General features: G+C 43.0%; 1 protein-coding gene across 1 annotated transcript in view; it reads left to right on the forward strand.

Moving 5' to 3' along the window:
- Window positions 1–16599, forward strand: part of LOC106815704 (ubiquitin carboxyl-terminal hydrolase 47-like) — a 40961-nt gene that overhangs the window by 4424 nt on the left and 19938 nt on the right. The window contains exons 4-19 of the mRNA XM_014820206.1: window positions 2043–2068; window positions 4082–4178; window positions 4484–4632; window positions 5221–5450; window positions 5823–5918; window positions 6221–6318; window positions 6924–7149; window positions 7464–7649; window positions 8174–8253; window positions 9122–9303; window positions 9586–9803; window positions 10340–10571; window positions 11849–11964; window positions 12433–12558; window positions 14740–14854; window positions 15281–16598. Coding sequence (XP_014675692.1) covers window positions 2043–2068; window positions 4082–4178; window positions 4484–4632; window positions 5221–5450; window positions 5823–5918; window positions 6221–6318; window positions 6924–7149; window positions 7464–7649; window positions 8174–8253; window positions 9122–9303; window positions 9586–9803; window positions 10340–10571; window positions 11849–11964; window positions 12433–12558; window positions 14740–14854; window positions 15281–16598 — 3495 coding nt within the window. The remainder of the gene's footprint in view (window positions 1–2042; window positions 2069–4081; window positions 4179–4483; window positions 4633–5220; window positions 5451–5822; window positions 5919–6220; window positions 6319–6923; window positions 7150–7463; window positions 7650–8173; window positions 8254–9121; window positions 9304–9585; window positions 9804–10339; window positions 10572–11848; window positions 11965–12432; window positions 12559–14739; window positions 14855–15280; window position 16599) is intronic.

Here is a 16599-nt window from a genome sequence, read left to right on the forward strand (position 1 = left end):
TTTCTGTGTTGGTGTATGTATTTCACTGTGTACTTGCCCAAATGGTTAATGTGTTACTTGTAAGCATGATTGCACATGTATTTGTATTGACATCTCAACCATAAAAAACAAACATGTGCAACAACTAAACTCTCCATATAACACCTTACACATAACACTACTGCACTGGTAACACATGCATCACAGGCACTAAGCCCGCGCATAGCGCGGGTTTCAGCTAGTGCTCTTAATATTCCGTGTATAGTGTGATGGGCAGGAAACCCATCACCAATGCAAAATTGGAGGTCAAAGGGCAGTGGGGGAAAGGTAAGATATCAGACATTTTCTGACGACATGGCCTAGTGGACAGAGTGAAAAACTTTTTTGTTTCAGCGCTGACCTACCATTTTTATCACTTTATTGAAAGGACCATGAATGTGCTTTCCACTGACGTGCGAAGAATAAGTGTCTGAAACCTTTTGACCCTCAAGAGGAGGGTTAAACAGAATTAAATGAAACTAATCAATTATCCTGCAAAATCCCTCTAGAGACAGGGACATACAGGGTGCGAAATTAACGGGAGTCCAGAGTCAAATACTCCCTGATTTACTGTCGGACTCCCTGATTTGACATATGCAGGAGTCCGTGTGACTCCGTGAAAATTCTGCTATACTAACTAGTTCATTCCGGAGCACCCTATGGAACCATGGAACAACCGTATTTTTTTAGCTAATGTCCAAAGAAAATTTGGCAGACGTGCAACCGCATGAATGCCCGTGCTGTACGCGTTCGGCTATTCAGGCTTGTTGGGTTTATAGATTATGGATGTGCCATGAATATGACAACACTGTGACGTCAACAAATCCTTATTGGAGAGTATGTTGCTACTACCATCCTTACCTATGACACTATAGGTTACTGTAGGTTATTAACTATAGGTTATCAACTATAGATTATTATCTATAGGTTACCTAGGTTATTGGAGAGTATGTTGCTATTACCATCCTTACCTATGACACCTTAGATTAATGTAGGTTATTAGCTATTGGTTATTATCACCTATAGATTATTAGCTATAGGTTACCTAGGTTATTAGAGAGTATGTTTCCGCTGCTGAAGGCGCTGCTGTAGTCGCTGTCGTACGATGCGGTGCTGGTGCTCTCCATAGTTCCGAGCGCGCCACGCGACGAGCCGCTAGCTGTGAGGCTGTCCAGGTTCAAGCTGTCATCCTCCTCCCCGTCTGTAACAACCGCAAGATAATACACATCACTCGCACGCACACACAGACATACACATGCACGCACACATGTTCGCACGCATTCACTCACCTACCATTGACTGGAGCTTTTTCATGATTGCCTGAATCCTTGCCATAGTAACCAAATGTTGCAATATTTACAGATAATCTCATTGAAGCTAATTAAAAACATTTATAAACATATGAAATTACTTCACATGAAATTTTCATAATTCGAGTTAACAAGAATTAAATTTGCATAATTAGAATTTAGACATGGCTCCTAGGTAACTTATAGATAATATTCTATAGTTGATAACCTATAGTTAATAACCTATAGCTAATAATCTATAGTTGATAACCTATAGTTAATAACCTACAGTAACCTAGAGTGTCATAGGTAAGGATGGTATTACTAGTAGCAACATACTCTCCAATTACCTAGGTATAGTAAGTAACCTGTCACCACCTATAGTAACGTATATATACCTTTACCATTCTTACCACTTTAAGTGACCTGTAGTAATCTTTGGCTGAGAGTGAGAGGGTCTATGTCCCCCAGGGTACTGCCAGAACGTACCCTGGTACTATCTAATATGTCGGACTGTACCTCGCCTACTCCACTAACGAGTCTAGGGAGTCGCCTACGCCTACTCCCTAACCCTAACCCTAACGGTAACCCTATATCCTAACCCTAATCTTAACCCTAACCCTAACCCTGACCATATCAAATAGTTACCAGGGTACGTTCCGGCAGTACCCTGGGTGACATAGACCCTATGAGCTAAGCTTTGGTAATGTTTAGTAACATAGGTAAATGTTGTAGTGGCAACATACTCTTCAATAACCTAGGTATTATAAACTATAGTAGCCTAGTAACTTAGTAAGGCTTCATGGAGAGATGAGAGAGAGAGAAAATAGAGAAAGAGAAAGGGAGGGAGAGAGAGAGAGAATGAGAGAGAGAGAGAGAGAGAATGAGAGAGAGAGATAGGGAGAGAGAAAGAGAGAGAGAGAATGAGCATGTGATTGATTGACACAGTGCTGTGTATTTCAGGCATCTCTCTCCTTAAGATGGATATCAAAGGTTGGCTTTCTGCAGCTTGTTTGGAGAGAATACAAAGTGATTGTTTTGCAGCGTTTGCTGAGAAACAAAAACACGAGCATTGAAGTTGTGTGCTTGTAGAATTTCGTAATTAGGAAGTGTGAGAGTCGATGTTTTTGTCGTGCCAGTGCTGTGAATGTGCAGCTGCTGCTGCTGCAGACATAGCAGAAGGTGAAGTGATGTGATGTGTTTCACAATAACAGCAGGCAGCAACCACATGCACTTGGGACAGAGTCAGTAAAAACTGAAAATAATATGAACACACATTTACAAATAGGCCCTAATACCGTACCCCTCTGTTACAGTTCCACTGTTGCGTCACTGTATATCAACTTTCCTTCATAAAATTGACGCAGAGCGGGCGGATTTGTTTACGCGTCGCCCTCGACTACCGGGTCCCATCGGAATCGTGAATCGTATACATTTTTGATGAATCAGCACGAACGCCGGGACTTCTGAGTTTGAAGTCGCATTACAAAGCAAGGTGGCACTTATCGGCCTCAGCAGTTACATAGTTTTGTTCAGTGGACTATAGAGGGCAGAACGAGCCCAAGATGGAGGTGGTAGGTTTCAGACAAGTTTGCGAAATGTGAAGTATCGAGGAGTGATCGTCGCAAATCGCGCAAACGGAGTTTCCTACCTTCTCTATATATAGCGTTAGTTTTTACATAGGTTTTTATGAAGGAAAGTTGATATACAGTGACGCAACAGTGGAACTGTAATTGAGAGGTACGGTAGTAGGGCCTATTTGTTAATGTGTGTTCACATTATTTTCTGACTCTGTCCCAAGTGCCTGTGGCAGCAACGTCAACATCATCGTCCCACTTCATTACGATATCACTCGTACTAGTATCGCATTTCTTCTTAGGTTGGATGCAAGAACGTGCAGATTTTCTCCAAGTATTAGATAATGAACTTGAAGAAAATAAAATTAAAGTTTATTTGCATAAATTATCCAACTGAACTCTAATTTACTATGCACAGTGGCTCTTTTAGGAAGCACAGTGGCTGGCATCCCTAGTGTGCCTCCACGCCCTTTCCATAAATCCCATGTAGTGTGTATACAGGGCATGAAATTCAGATTTTTTTGCACCGGCCCAGAGCGGTAACAGCATTTTTTCACCAGCCCTCACAAATTTTGTTTAAAAAAACAAAAACAGTAAGACTGTTTCACTGACTTGCTATCCTAAAAATGTAGTAGTGTGCGGCATCGCATAGTAGCTGTTGAACTACTGCTGAACACAGATCGTGAATACAAATTGTTTTTGTCAATGTCATGTTTCACGCTTGCATTCTCGATTTCAAATTCGTAAAATGTTGATAAATTATGGCGTGATATCCTTCAGGTAAAACAGTAATGTAGGCTAGTTGCTCATTAATGCTATAAATAAAATATAGGTACTCGCTAACACGGCTTAAGGCCGGTGTTTTGTCAATGTTACTGGTCCTCCAAATAATTTGCTGGCATATGCCGGTGGACCGGTGCTAATATCGCGCCCTGGTATATATATAGTAACCATCTCTCTCTCACAGAAGAAGCATTGTTAGAAAGTAAATGGTCCTGATAAACTTGAAGGTTCTGCTCCATTTCGCCGCGGGACCCTAAGATTTCAGGAGCCGTAAGTTCTCCAATTAAAGCGAGGGCAAGTTTTGCAAGGAAGCCATAAACTTCAGGATTAAACATCAATAAACCATTTGCCTCCTCCCCTTAAAAACATTAGAATTTGACAGGTAGTCTCATGGATGGATCATGTTGCTTGCAGGTTATGTGGGACTGGTGAATCAAGCTATGACTTGTTATCTCAACAGCTTGATACAGACACTCTACATGACACCTGAGTTTAGAAACGCTCTCTACAAGTAAGCATCATTGCAAACCCGTCTATTATCCTAATTAGCATTTACGCTTACAACGTGATGATATGTAACAAGTTTACACAATAACGTTTTAACAAGCATATATGAGGGGGGGGGAAATGTTTGTGTGTGACTCGTACTTGAAATTGTATCGATGGTGTTTGCAGGTTATATAAATAATATTATAACACCTTTCGTAAATATTCACTCAGTACAGGCGTATAGATTTATCTACCTGGCCGTATATATACCTGCTCATGTTTTGCGCTTGTGTTGGTAACTACGTGGGGCGATGTTTCTGCCACCAGGTGGGAGTACCGAGGCTCGTCCGAGGACGATGAACCGAAGAGCATTCCCTTCCAGCTGCAGAAGTTGTTTCTGAATCTGCAGACGAGTAAGAAGCGAGCTGTGGAAACGACCGATCTCACGCGCAGCTTCGGATGGGACAGTTCAGAAGGTCAGCAAAGGTCGCGCATGTGGGGGGTGGGTTGTCTGCCGGTGGGTCCGCAGCTGGCCGGTGTTTCCTCGGTTACTGTAGTCGGTGATTACTTTGTTTTGTTGTGTGTTTTGTCGGCCTGTCGTTTTCTCTGTTCACACTCAGTTGTAGGCGGTTATTATTTATTCTATATAATATATCCGTCTATATATCTATATATATGTATATCAGGAGTTAATGAAGACAAAACTGTTTGTCTTCATTAACTCCTGATATATATATATGTATAGATATATATATAGATCATTATCTGTATAGTTCTCTTTATCCCACATAAAAGGTGCTGCTGAAGATAAGTTTATTTGAATAGACTCCTCTGAAAGGCATATTTGAATCAGAGCTCCAGCAACATGCCTTGGTCCCGTAAAATTTCTGATTAAACGTTAAAGCTGAACGTGCCTTGCCCCAAAAGATAAAACTAACGTTCTTTCTGACCCTGCTCTGAAGGGCATATTTTCATCAGAGCCCCAGCAATATACATATCCTGTGTGCTCCCCCCAAACATAAGTCCAACGTTCTCTCTCTCTCCCTCCCCGCACGCGCACGCAGCGTGGCAGCAGCATGACGTACAGGAGCTGTGTCGCGTCATGTTCGACGCCCTTGAGACGAACTTCAAGAACACGGACCAGGCCGACCTCATCAACCAGCTCTACCAAGGTCAGCTGAAGGACTACGTCCGCTGCTTAGACTGCGGCTCCGAGAGCGCGCGCACCGATGCCTTCCTCGATATACCGCTCACCATTCGACCGTTCGGCGCGACGACAGTCTTTAAAAGCGTGGTGCGTATGTCAGCGACCGCAGTTTTGCGTGGATACGAGACGATTAGATATTACGATTTATTTCTCTGGTCAGTCGATATACCCCGTGGAAACAGTATAGAGTTGCAATTTGTATTTGTTGGTCTATGAGAAAGAGTTATGGCTAAGACTATTTAAGACAAATTTTGTTTCTGTTAAACAGGCCAATGATTTTTATTTGTTACAACCAGTTAAATACAGAAGAGAACATGCGCACTTATTAATGTATCTAGTAAAAGACACCATCTGCATCTACCGACAGGATAGATGTAGCGTTGTAACTGATACATGGGCATGAGATTGTTGGCTCAGGTACCGATATATGTGATGTAAGTTTATATGTTTGATGTTTAGGGGGAAGCGTTACAGGCATTCGTGGAACCAGAAACATTAGACGGAACGAATCAGTACTTTTGCGAGCAATGCAACAAGAAATGTGATGCACACAAGGTAATGTTGATATAACTTTCGTATGTGCTTTATTTGTATATTATTATTATATTTATTTTACACGCTTTATTATTATGTGCCACTCAAATGGAGCATTTATAAAACACAATTTCCGTGGTGAAAAAATGATGCATACCAATTGAGAATATTTAGAAAGTATCAGCAACAGGTAGATTACGAAGGTTTAACACGACAACAATATTAATAGAGCCACAATTTCTCTCTGGCATAAATATTTAAGAAGTCGACAGCGACAATGAAACATTGGTTTCACCTCTATGATGTTGTTATATATCTTGCAGGGCCTTGAGTTTGTAAAGTATCCATACATGCTAACGCTACAGTTGAAACGATTCGACTTTGACTACAGCACTATGCACCGGATCAAACTAAACGAAAAGTGAGTTGCAAAACGGTTTCCTGTCGAGATGAAATGAATCCAAGATATTTTCACGGAGTGACAGATTGTAAAGCCTGCCTGCTGTCTTTGTTAAGCTTCATCAATTGTTTTGCTGATCACAACCCAGTCAAAGCTGAAAAAGAATTTAATTTGAAAAAGAATTTGAAGGTCAAGTTAATGAATCATGTGCTCTCTACTGTGTCCATTACAACTTCACAAAGACAGCAGGTAGGCTGTCCAAACTCTCACGCCAATAAATATTTTGCATTTATTTGGAAATAAAATTTGTTTGCGGGACATTAAATCGTATGACATTATTCCAAGAGACGTGTGTTAGAGAATAGTTTGCATGTACAGTGTTACGATGGGAGGCATTCAGTTGCTGAGGTGGGGGATGGGAGGCATTCAGTTGCTGAGGTGGGGGATGGGAGGCATTCAGTTGCTGAGGTGGGGGATGGGAGGCATTCAGTTGCTGAGGTGGGGGATGGTGGGAGGCATTCAGTTGCTGAGGTGGGGATGGAATCTACACATAATGGCGTTTTGAGCTGTAGATGAATGCAACAGTCAAATTTCTGACGTCTTTACTGTTTTTTTTTATTATACAGAGTTACCTTTCCTGAGATTTTGAACTTGAACAAGTATGTTAACATAGAAGAGCCACTATCACCCACCAAGGAATGTCCAGGAAACTTCGACATCGGGGCGCCAACTGCAGGAGAGAATAATCATGATTGTGATGCTAACACCGTAGCATTTGTGACTCCTAATGGACCCACAGAAAATGCACAACTGATAAGCAATAGTGTAGAAACAAGTAACAAACCAGTAGAGGTAAACAAAAATGTACTCTACACATATTTCTCTCTCTTTCTTTTATTATATCCTATTTTTCCTCCCCCTATCTCTCTGTCTATGCATATAAATATTACAACATAAATTATGAATATAGACCCTGTACTGCGCTATATTCTTGATTGGTAAAAAAAAATGTACCCATGTAGCTACGAATGTGCTGTCATTGTTTCGCTGTTAATATTTAACCGGTTTAATATATAACCCCTTCTTTTTTAATATATTAACTGTTAATAATAAGAAAGTAAAATTTTTATATAATATACGTGCATCGCTATTTCGTTTCGATTCAGGCGAAAACGGGGATTTTGGTCGACGTTTCGTCTGACACGAGCAACAATAAGAGCGTTAAGGAGAATGGAGTGGACGAGGGAGTGGAACTCAGCGATAGCGGCGGCCCAGAAGGGGGCGCTGACGTCAAACAGACGACGGAAGAGACGCTAACCAACGACAAGAATGCCGAGCACATGAAAGAAGAAGTGAGCATCTCTAAATATTAGTGCTAGTCAGCGCAGTGTCAGCTTTCGTGACTAGGGAGTGATAGTGGATATAGGGAGATATCCTAGTTAGCAAAAATTACCAAGCACATTCCTAAAATATTATGGCAAAAAATTTCTTGTCGTTACTCTGTGGTAAAATAATGTAATAAAGCTATAGAAAAGAACATGTAATATAGTAAATAACTGGGTTTATACCATAGTAGTTTAGTCAGTGGGTTAATTCATACACCAACACTATTAATAATATTAAATTGTGAGTTTACTGTGTTATTGTAAAGGAAGACTATTGTCTCTTGATATATTGTCAATTAACAGATATAATAACTATCATTAATATTAAATTAGGAGTCTTCTGTGTTTCAGAAGGAAATTTTAATCGTTTTGCATTAAAAAATGCCAGTTGAAGGCAATTAACAAATATGTGTTTGCATTACTCTGCATCATTGCTTGAGCTCCTGTAAGTGTATGAGTGAGTCACTATGATATTACTGTTTTGTTTGCAGGGACCGTGGGTATATGAACTCTTCTCTATCATGATCCACTCTGGTAGTGCTGCGGGCGGACATTACTATGCCTACATAAAGTAAGTTGTATCCACCTTTTCGGTAACTGTGTTTTTGCCGTCTTCTCCTGTAACAGTGTGGCAAAAAGGTGTGCGTTTAGGCGTGGGTGGTATGAGTCACTCTCAGGGTTATATCCTAGGTTTTTACTTTGCTGCGCGTGAATGTTTGTATGCTTGACTCTCCGTGTTGCGGTTTTTCCGAGGTATTATGTAATTTTTACCGATGATTTCAGCTGTTAAATATGTACGGTATGCTTGCATTTGAATGAATTCTAGCAAAGTAGTCTAAGATTTTCTTTAGTTTTGGCTGTGACTTTGGAGAGGTCTTCTTAAGACGGAGACTAGGTGAAGGCAGCCTAGTAGTTCCAGGGGTCGAATAAACTGGTAGTTTGCCTCTCGAAAAGTAACAGAAATATACTTTTCTATAGATTTATTGGGTTTTTATGGTAAAATGATTAGCAAGGTGAATAGCTGCTAATTATAGCCCAAAGTTTTTCTGCTTTCTCGCAATAGTGTCCTATTAGCAAATTGGAAAAATACATAGGTACATTTGATTAATAGTTTGTTGTTTCCTGTGTCAGATCTGCCTATCCGGTAATATGATAATACTATAAGTTGGTACGTTATGGTTTGAGTGATGAGTAACTGTAGTGTTTAAAATGGAGGTCAGCTGAAACATTAACTAACTGGTCCACGAACATAAACAGAAAGTAGGACAGAAACGTATTGCGTATACACTGTGAGCAGATTGGCAGGAGCTTGTGAATAAAGCAGCATGGTGGTTGGAACCGATTTTATTGTCTGAGCATTAATGTGGTTTAATCCGGTAGTAAAGTCTACACTCTGTAAGTGGGTTGAGGTGACGATTCTATGCCTCGTGTGACTGCAGGTCGTTCACGGATGGACAGTGGTACTGCTTCAACGATCAGAGCGTTCAGAAGATCACGTACGATGACATACGCAAGACGTACGGCGGTGGGGCGGGTCGAGCGTCCTACACCAGCACCTACACCAGCTCAACGAATGCTTACATGCTCATGTACCGCCAGATAGACAAGTCACGCAACTCAGGTATGCCCGGCTGACGAACACGCCCATGTATCAGGTCCTCTGTCTCTCTCGCTCTCTATCTCTTACTCTCTCTCCCTCTCTGTTTTCGTACACACGTGCCTATGCATTTTCCCTCTCTCTCTCTCTTTCTCTAGCTCTCTCTCTCTCTTTTTCTCTCTCTCTCTATATATATATATGTGTGTGAGACCACACTCAGTAACCCCCGCATCTCTCTCTCATGTATGTGAGACCACACTCACTCACTAACCCCCCAACATCTCTCTCTCTCTCTCGCTCACACAGAGCCGATGCAGCTAGACACGTTTCCGCAGCATCTCGCCACGCTGCTGAAGCGAATCAGCGATGATTGCGACGAGTACGAGAAGCAGCAGGAAGCCAACCTGAACACGTGCCGGTTGAAGGTGTTCTGCCAGCATCCGATGGAGGGAAAGATGGTCGACAAGAAGCTACACATACACGCCGACGACACGCTGCAAGATGCGACCGATAGAGCTTACAAGGTCAGTGATAGAGCTTAGAAGGTCAGTGATAGAGCTTACAAGGTCAGTGATAGAGCTTACAAGGTCAGTGATAGAGCTTATAAGGTCAGTAGCTCTTGATACAGCTTACCACAAACTGTAGATACAACCCAGAGATCAAGACAGTAGACCATAGACTATAGATTTAGACTGCAGATACAGACCATGGGCCTAGACCTATACAGACCTAGACCTATATATATAGTATATAATTATACTATATATATAGTATATAAGTATATAGTAGTATATATATTAGTATAGATCTATACCCTGTATATTGACCAATACTGTAGAGCAGGGGTTCTTAACCTGTGGTCCACTGACCCCAAAGGGGATGGACTTCACGGGGTTCGTGAACCAGGCGCACAAACATTTTGTGTTTATGTGCTTATGTGCGTTTTTCTGGGGCGGGGTCTGTAGCTTTCACCAGATTCTCAAAGGGGTCCATGACTCAAGAAAGGTTAAGAACCACTGGGCTAGAGCTAGCCAGTACAGCTTGTAGCTCATTGTTGCAGCTGCTGGATCTAGAGGGCGTAGTGACGCGCGACCAATGTCGTCTGCTCAAGTACGACGAATACCACGACAACATCGAGGAGAGCTTCCAGCAGAAAGAGGGCGCCACCGAGCAGGAGGAGGAAGAGCGGACGATGTCCGATTACCTCGGGGGAGTGAAGAGCTCCTACAAGTTTGATTTGATGATGGAGATTCGACGACCGGACCAGAAGTTCCAGGTCTACGAACCAGGAGGTAACTGTCATTCCACCGAGGCAGATTACATTTAATCTTAATCGCCTTAATTTGAGCTGCGTGTGTAATATCCATATTGTAATATAGTTTTCATCCCGTGATTGCAGGCGAAATCATTACTTTGCATGCAGCACTTTTTGTATCTAATATTTAGCATTATGTGAATATATAATTTTTTATCTGATAATTTAAATTTGATTGATGAGATATTAAATCTAGGTGTACGCTGGATCCGGGAGGTAACCGCTGCTGTCCTGTGTTCTGAATCTTCATTTCTACCTCGACGTTTTCTATAGTGTCAGGGTTTCTTATACATGAGAGGCACAGTGGTGCACCGCCGCTGTCAAATTTAACATCGCCGTTGTGAAAATGTTCCTGTATTTACCCGCCGTTGTCAAAATAGTGTAAATATGTTGGGGGAGACCCCCCAGAACCCCCCCCCCCTAGTGAGAGGGGGAGTTCTCCCTCTCCCCCTGCATCCGCCTGCAGCGTCCGCACGCGTACCTATGGCACGCCTTTGAATCCATCATGTACGTTTTTTTCCCAAACTGGCCATTTACCTCCTTTGTCTAATTTTTCCTCAGAAGAAACCCTGAGTGTGTAGCTGCATGAGAGGTTCTGAGTAATTTCACGTGGAATAGCGTTCTAATCTATCATCGGCATTACCCATCAGTGTATTCCACTGAGAATGTTTCCTCTAGTTTTCACTAGTTAGACATTAAAGGGACTACGTCACGAATTTTCTATGGTAAAATGTTTGTTGTCATTTTTTTACATTAAAAGTAAGAACTAATGGGACTAAACGTATCGTCACATTCTTACCTGATAAGATTGTTTCTCCACTAGTTTAAAATAAAAAAAACCTAGACGATTTGATATTAGTGTTCCTAACATTAATTGCTTGCTATGGGCTATGTATGAGTTACGAGTGTATGTTCACATCGAACAATATAATAAAATAAGAAGTATAAATGCAGCAATTTAACCATAAAAAGTGAACAAAAGTACTTATATTTTGTGAAAAAGTGGAAATATTATTTTTATTTTTTACTATTTACGGTGACGTAATCACTTTAAGGCCACGAGTTGGTCAATTGAGTTTTCCCCTCCCCAGATAAATTGAGCAGTTATGGAGCTGTATTGGATGTTCGTGGTGTTATGTAATTAACAAATCTCTTAAAATGATGTAACCACACCCTCTCGCTCCAATGACATCCGATTGCGATGACTGTGTGTTTGATGACGAGTCGTAACGGTGGTTTTGCTGGGTTTTGCAGGCATCTCCGTGAAGCTCCACATAGTCGATCTCGTGTCGGAGACGATTCAGCCTCCGTTCAATCTCCGCGCTCAATCCTCGAACACGCTTGACGAGTTCAAGGCCATCATATCTGAGGTAGCGTGGTTGCGATGTAGCTTCTTGTTTCTCGATTCGCCGCCCGATTGACCACCGCCTGATTGATGCCTACTAACCGGAAATTGGGGCAATTTGGTCATCAACGTTTTAATTAAAATTAAAATGGATTTTTGGTTGTCCAATATGGCGACACTTCATTGCCCCTGAAGATATATAATTCCACCCCTGATTCCACATTGTTTCAGCGCATACTGTTACATTAACATTGAGATGAGAGCATTTTAAAAAAACATTCAACATTTAAATTAAAATCGATTTTTGATCGACTGATATTGTGACACTTGCCCTTTCTCTGAAAAGTACAATATTCTATCCCTGAGCTAATTTAGAATCGATACATCGAACAGAGACGTGTATGTGCAGGTCTCTGGGTATTATAAGATATTGTAATAATAATAATAATAATAATGATAATAATAATCATAACACTGACGTGTGTCCCTGTAGGTGACCGGGTTGCCGACCAATCCCATGCGTCTGGTGCTGGAGAAATACTCGGGGGAACTACGTTACCTTCACGATCCGGAGAACATCAACTCTCTCCGCGGCCTGGGATTCTTCCGCAGTGAGAAGGTGAGCATCTCTCTCCGCTCGCAAACATATGCGAAGACTGCCTGTGATCGAAAACTGTGTGAGGTGCAAGGGAGGATAATTGACCTCCACTCGCGAATTGATGCGAACAGTAGCCAAAAACAGATGTCAAAAATCACAGCTGTTATGAACTGTAGATGCAAAAATATTTGAGGTGCAAGGGAGGAGAATTGATAAAAGTTTTCGAGCCTCTATCCTTGCATCTCATATATTTTTGTATCTACAGTTCATAACAGGTGTGAAAACTGTGAGGAGCAAGGGAAGAGAGTTGAAAAAGGTTTTTGAGCCTCCACCCTTAAATCTCACACCTGTTATGAACTGTAGATGCAAAAAAGATTTGAGGTGCCTGGAAGGAGAATTGAGAAAGGTTTTTGAGCCTCTACCCTTGGACGTCACACCTGTTATGAACTGTAGATATAATAAGATTTGAGGTGCGAGAGAGGAGAATTGAGAAGAACTGTAGATATCATAAGATTTGAGGTGTAAGGAAGTAGAATTGAGAAATGTTTCTGAGCTTCTACCCTTGCACATCACGCCTGTTATGAACTGTAGAGACAAGAAGGTTTGAGGTGCGAGAGAGGAGAATTGAGAAGAACTGTAGATATCAAGCCTGTAAATCAATACGTTTGATTCTCAGATTTCAAATGGCTGCCTATGATACTTTCGAAATAGCCATTGATGTTAACATATACACTGTAGTTCACAATACTACAACTGATCGTTAAATGTAAACGACTATATCTGAGTGCTCAAACACCCGTAGCAACATTGTTGACGTCAATTTTTAACCGATTCGGGGCGATAATTGGCTTGGGCAAACAATGTGTGTTGGCCGGCCAATTACCAGAATTTCGCACCCTGATTCTCTGTGTTTTAAGCAAAGGTGCAGTGAAAATGGGAGCGAACTCTGAGGTTTATTCTGGCTCATAAGGTAGTGTGATTCTATGCATGTAACGCGAAGTATTTTTCTATAGGTCAGTACAAGTATTGGAGAAATTAGCAGTGTAGAGCGCATATTGTGCTTCTAATAGGCCTTCACTCTGGCTCAAGGCGTATTTGTTGGGAGCGAAGTCCTGTCGGATCGCATAATGTGATCGCCGGATACCGACCAAACAAAACGGCAAACTCGACTTCACTGGTTCACGTTTTGCTGTGACCTATCACGGGAAGGTTCATAACAAAGAACAAGCTGTGATTGGCTGAGGCGTGGGCCGCCATATTGGATCCCGTTTGAATCCACCTCTCTAGCAGGATCGGGTTCGGTGGATCGAGATCAAGTGATCCGACCAAACAAACAGTCAGATCAACGAATCCATTGGATCGAGATCCGTGGATTTGACCAAACAAACGCGCCCCAAGTCGTTTCCTGGAAATACACGCGCATTGTGCTTTCTGCCATTACCTTAGCTTTGCACCCCCCTACCATCGCTCAGTGTTATAATGTGTTTCTATGCATTTTGTATCTGGCATGTCTCCGGTAAATGGAACAGCCTAGTCAGACAGGCGCTGTCTGCAAGGTGTCGCATAGTTTGTCTAGTAATTTCCCAGTTAATGTTTTGGTCTAGGTAAACCCCAAGATATTTCAAGTAGGATTTTCTTTCAATTTCACAGACATTGATGTTTATGTTGGCCTGTATTTTAGGGGAAGATACTACCATGTAGTTGGTTTTCTTGAAATTTTACATGTTATGTGTTTGATGAATGTACATCATATGTGCAGCTTGAGTGATCTTCGTTACCTGAATTTTCAGTAAAAAATTACTTTGAAACTATCATGTGTCCTTGAAGTATTAGTAATTTGCAATAAATAATTAATCCTATATTAAGGAAGCCATTTCTTCCTTCTCAAGTTCTGAAAATACCAGTTCATGTTAGATTTCGTTTTGATACTAAATATTATTAAAAATTAGGTGTGGTGGATTGGGTTTTGAAAAGTGGCAAATCGTTACTCAGAATGCACCAGATGACACCTGAAAATCAAAATTTTCTTGGGAGGCCAAAGCCACCCTTGTATGTTCGGCGCCTTCGGACTGCACGCCTTACCGATCACCGCGGGAACATTCCGCATTTGGAGTTTACAGGGTAGGAGACCCTGCGCTCTATTGTCATTCTGTCTGCCACTACCAGCATTATGAATGCTCTATTGTTGTTTCTCGCCACCAGGTGTACGTCGATTGTTCGGGAGTCGAGGACTCGCCTAACTTTGAAGAGTCGCGGCTGCACAAACTGCTAGATGAGTTTGGCAATACGATACGAATCACAATAGTGCTTCCGCCGGGTAATTCTCGAATCTCTTCTTAATTCCTAATATCAACCGTTTGTTAATTCTGCCACGTTGTCTAACCCTGGAGCTAGTGTGCATCACAATTATTAGGTTAGTTAACTATGTTAATCGTACATACCTGATTAAGTATGTAACCAGACACCTCTGTAGAATGAACGTTTGTCTGTCTGAAAATGTTGGCAGCATTTTTCATTAAGTGATCATTATAATTATATGGGGTTGACAGTTATACATGCATGTGTATATATGCGCCTATATGTTCTCTCTAAGTCTAAGGATAGGATGTGTGCATGATTATTCTGTCGCGTGTACAGGTTTGAGTGTAAGTAAAATTTATAGTTGACTTAATATTATGGTATCGTTAGGAAATTAAAAAGTCCAAAAACAACTTTTTCGCTAATCCTTGTTTCTGTGTTTCAGCGTCGGAGTGTGACGAGCTCATGCAGACTCTCCAATCCCTCGGTTTCCTCGACGACAACCCAGCACTGGACCGATGCACCCCTGCCCCCTCCACCCCGCCCGCCGCCCCGCCCTGCAGCAGCAGCACCCTCGTCCCCTCCCCCGCGGACTCCTCTCACGATGCCATCCTGTACGCCTCCTCCCCCTCCCCCGTCCCCGCAGCCACCGACGTCAAGCACGAGACGCAATCGATCGACTCGGGCGTGGCGAGCGACGCATCATTGATCGCTGGCGGCGTGGCGGCGGCGGCAGATGGAAGCAGCAGCAGGGAGAGCGGAGGGGAAGCTTCCTCCTCCTCCTGCTCCTCCTCCGCACGCTCCTCCTCCAAGACCTCGGAGTCTCCCGGGACGGACACACCGACGCTCACGGAGACCGTCGCCACGCCGACGTCCACAGCGGAGTCGTCGCCCGGCAACAGCACGGCAGAGGCGGTCCTCACCCCCGGCAACCATGCCGCAGAGTCGGATGTCACGCCTGGCAGCAGCCCCAAGAAGATTAAGAAGACGAAGCGTGAGAAGGAGGCGGAGGCGACGAGCGAGTCCGCGGCGACGGTGGCGCCCCCTGCAGCCGCCGACATCGCCGGCGGAGATGGGAAGCACGTGGGGAAGCAGGACGTTGCTGCGGCGACGTCCGACGACGCGGCGTTGCCAGGCGCGCAGACGCATCACAACACGAACAATAACAACGACGCGAAACCGCCGCCGGCCGCCGCTGCGAAGAAAACAAAAGATGCGGCGGCGCTGAACGGAACGATGGTGCCCTCGCCGACGACTTCGCCCAAGAAGACGGTCAAGAAGCTGGTGAAGAAGAAGAAGAGTGGGGATTCGACTGAGAAGAAAGGCGAGGCGGCCAAGAAGGTGACAACTGTGGCGGCGGCGGCGGCGGACAATGGGAAATCCGGGACGGATCCCGCCCCCGAAAAATCCCTCGTCGCCAACGACGATACCTCGGACGCGTCTCGAGATAGATCCGCTTCGTCGTCGTCGTCGTGCGAGAAGAAGAATCGACGGCCATCCGTCGATGACAAGAAAACAGACAAGAGAACAGACAAGAAAACAGACGACAAGAAAACGGACGACAAGAGAACAGACAACAAGAAAACAGACAAGAGAACAGACAACAAGAGAATGGACGACAAAAAAACGGACGACAAGAAAACAGACGACAAGAAAACGGACGACAAGAGAACAGACAACAAGAGAATGGACGACAAAAAAACGGACGACAAGAGAACAGACGACAAGAAAACAGACGACAAGAGAACGGAAGACAAGACAACG

This window comes from Priapulus caudatus, unplaced genomic scaffold (genome assembly GCF_000485595.1).
Source record: "Priapulus caudatus unplaced genomic scaffold, Priapulus_caudatus-5.0.1 Scaffold1180, whole genome shotgun sequence".
In the NCBI taxonomy this organism is placed as follows: Eukaryota; Metazoa; Priapulida; class Priapulimorpha; order Priapulimorphida; family Priapulidae; genus Priapulus; species Priapulus caudatus.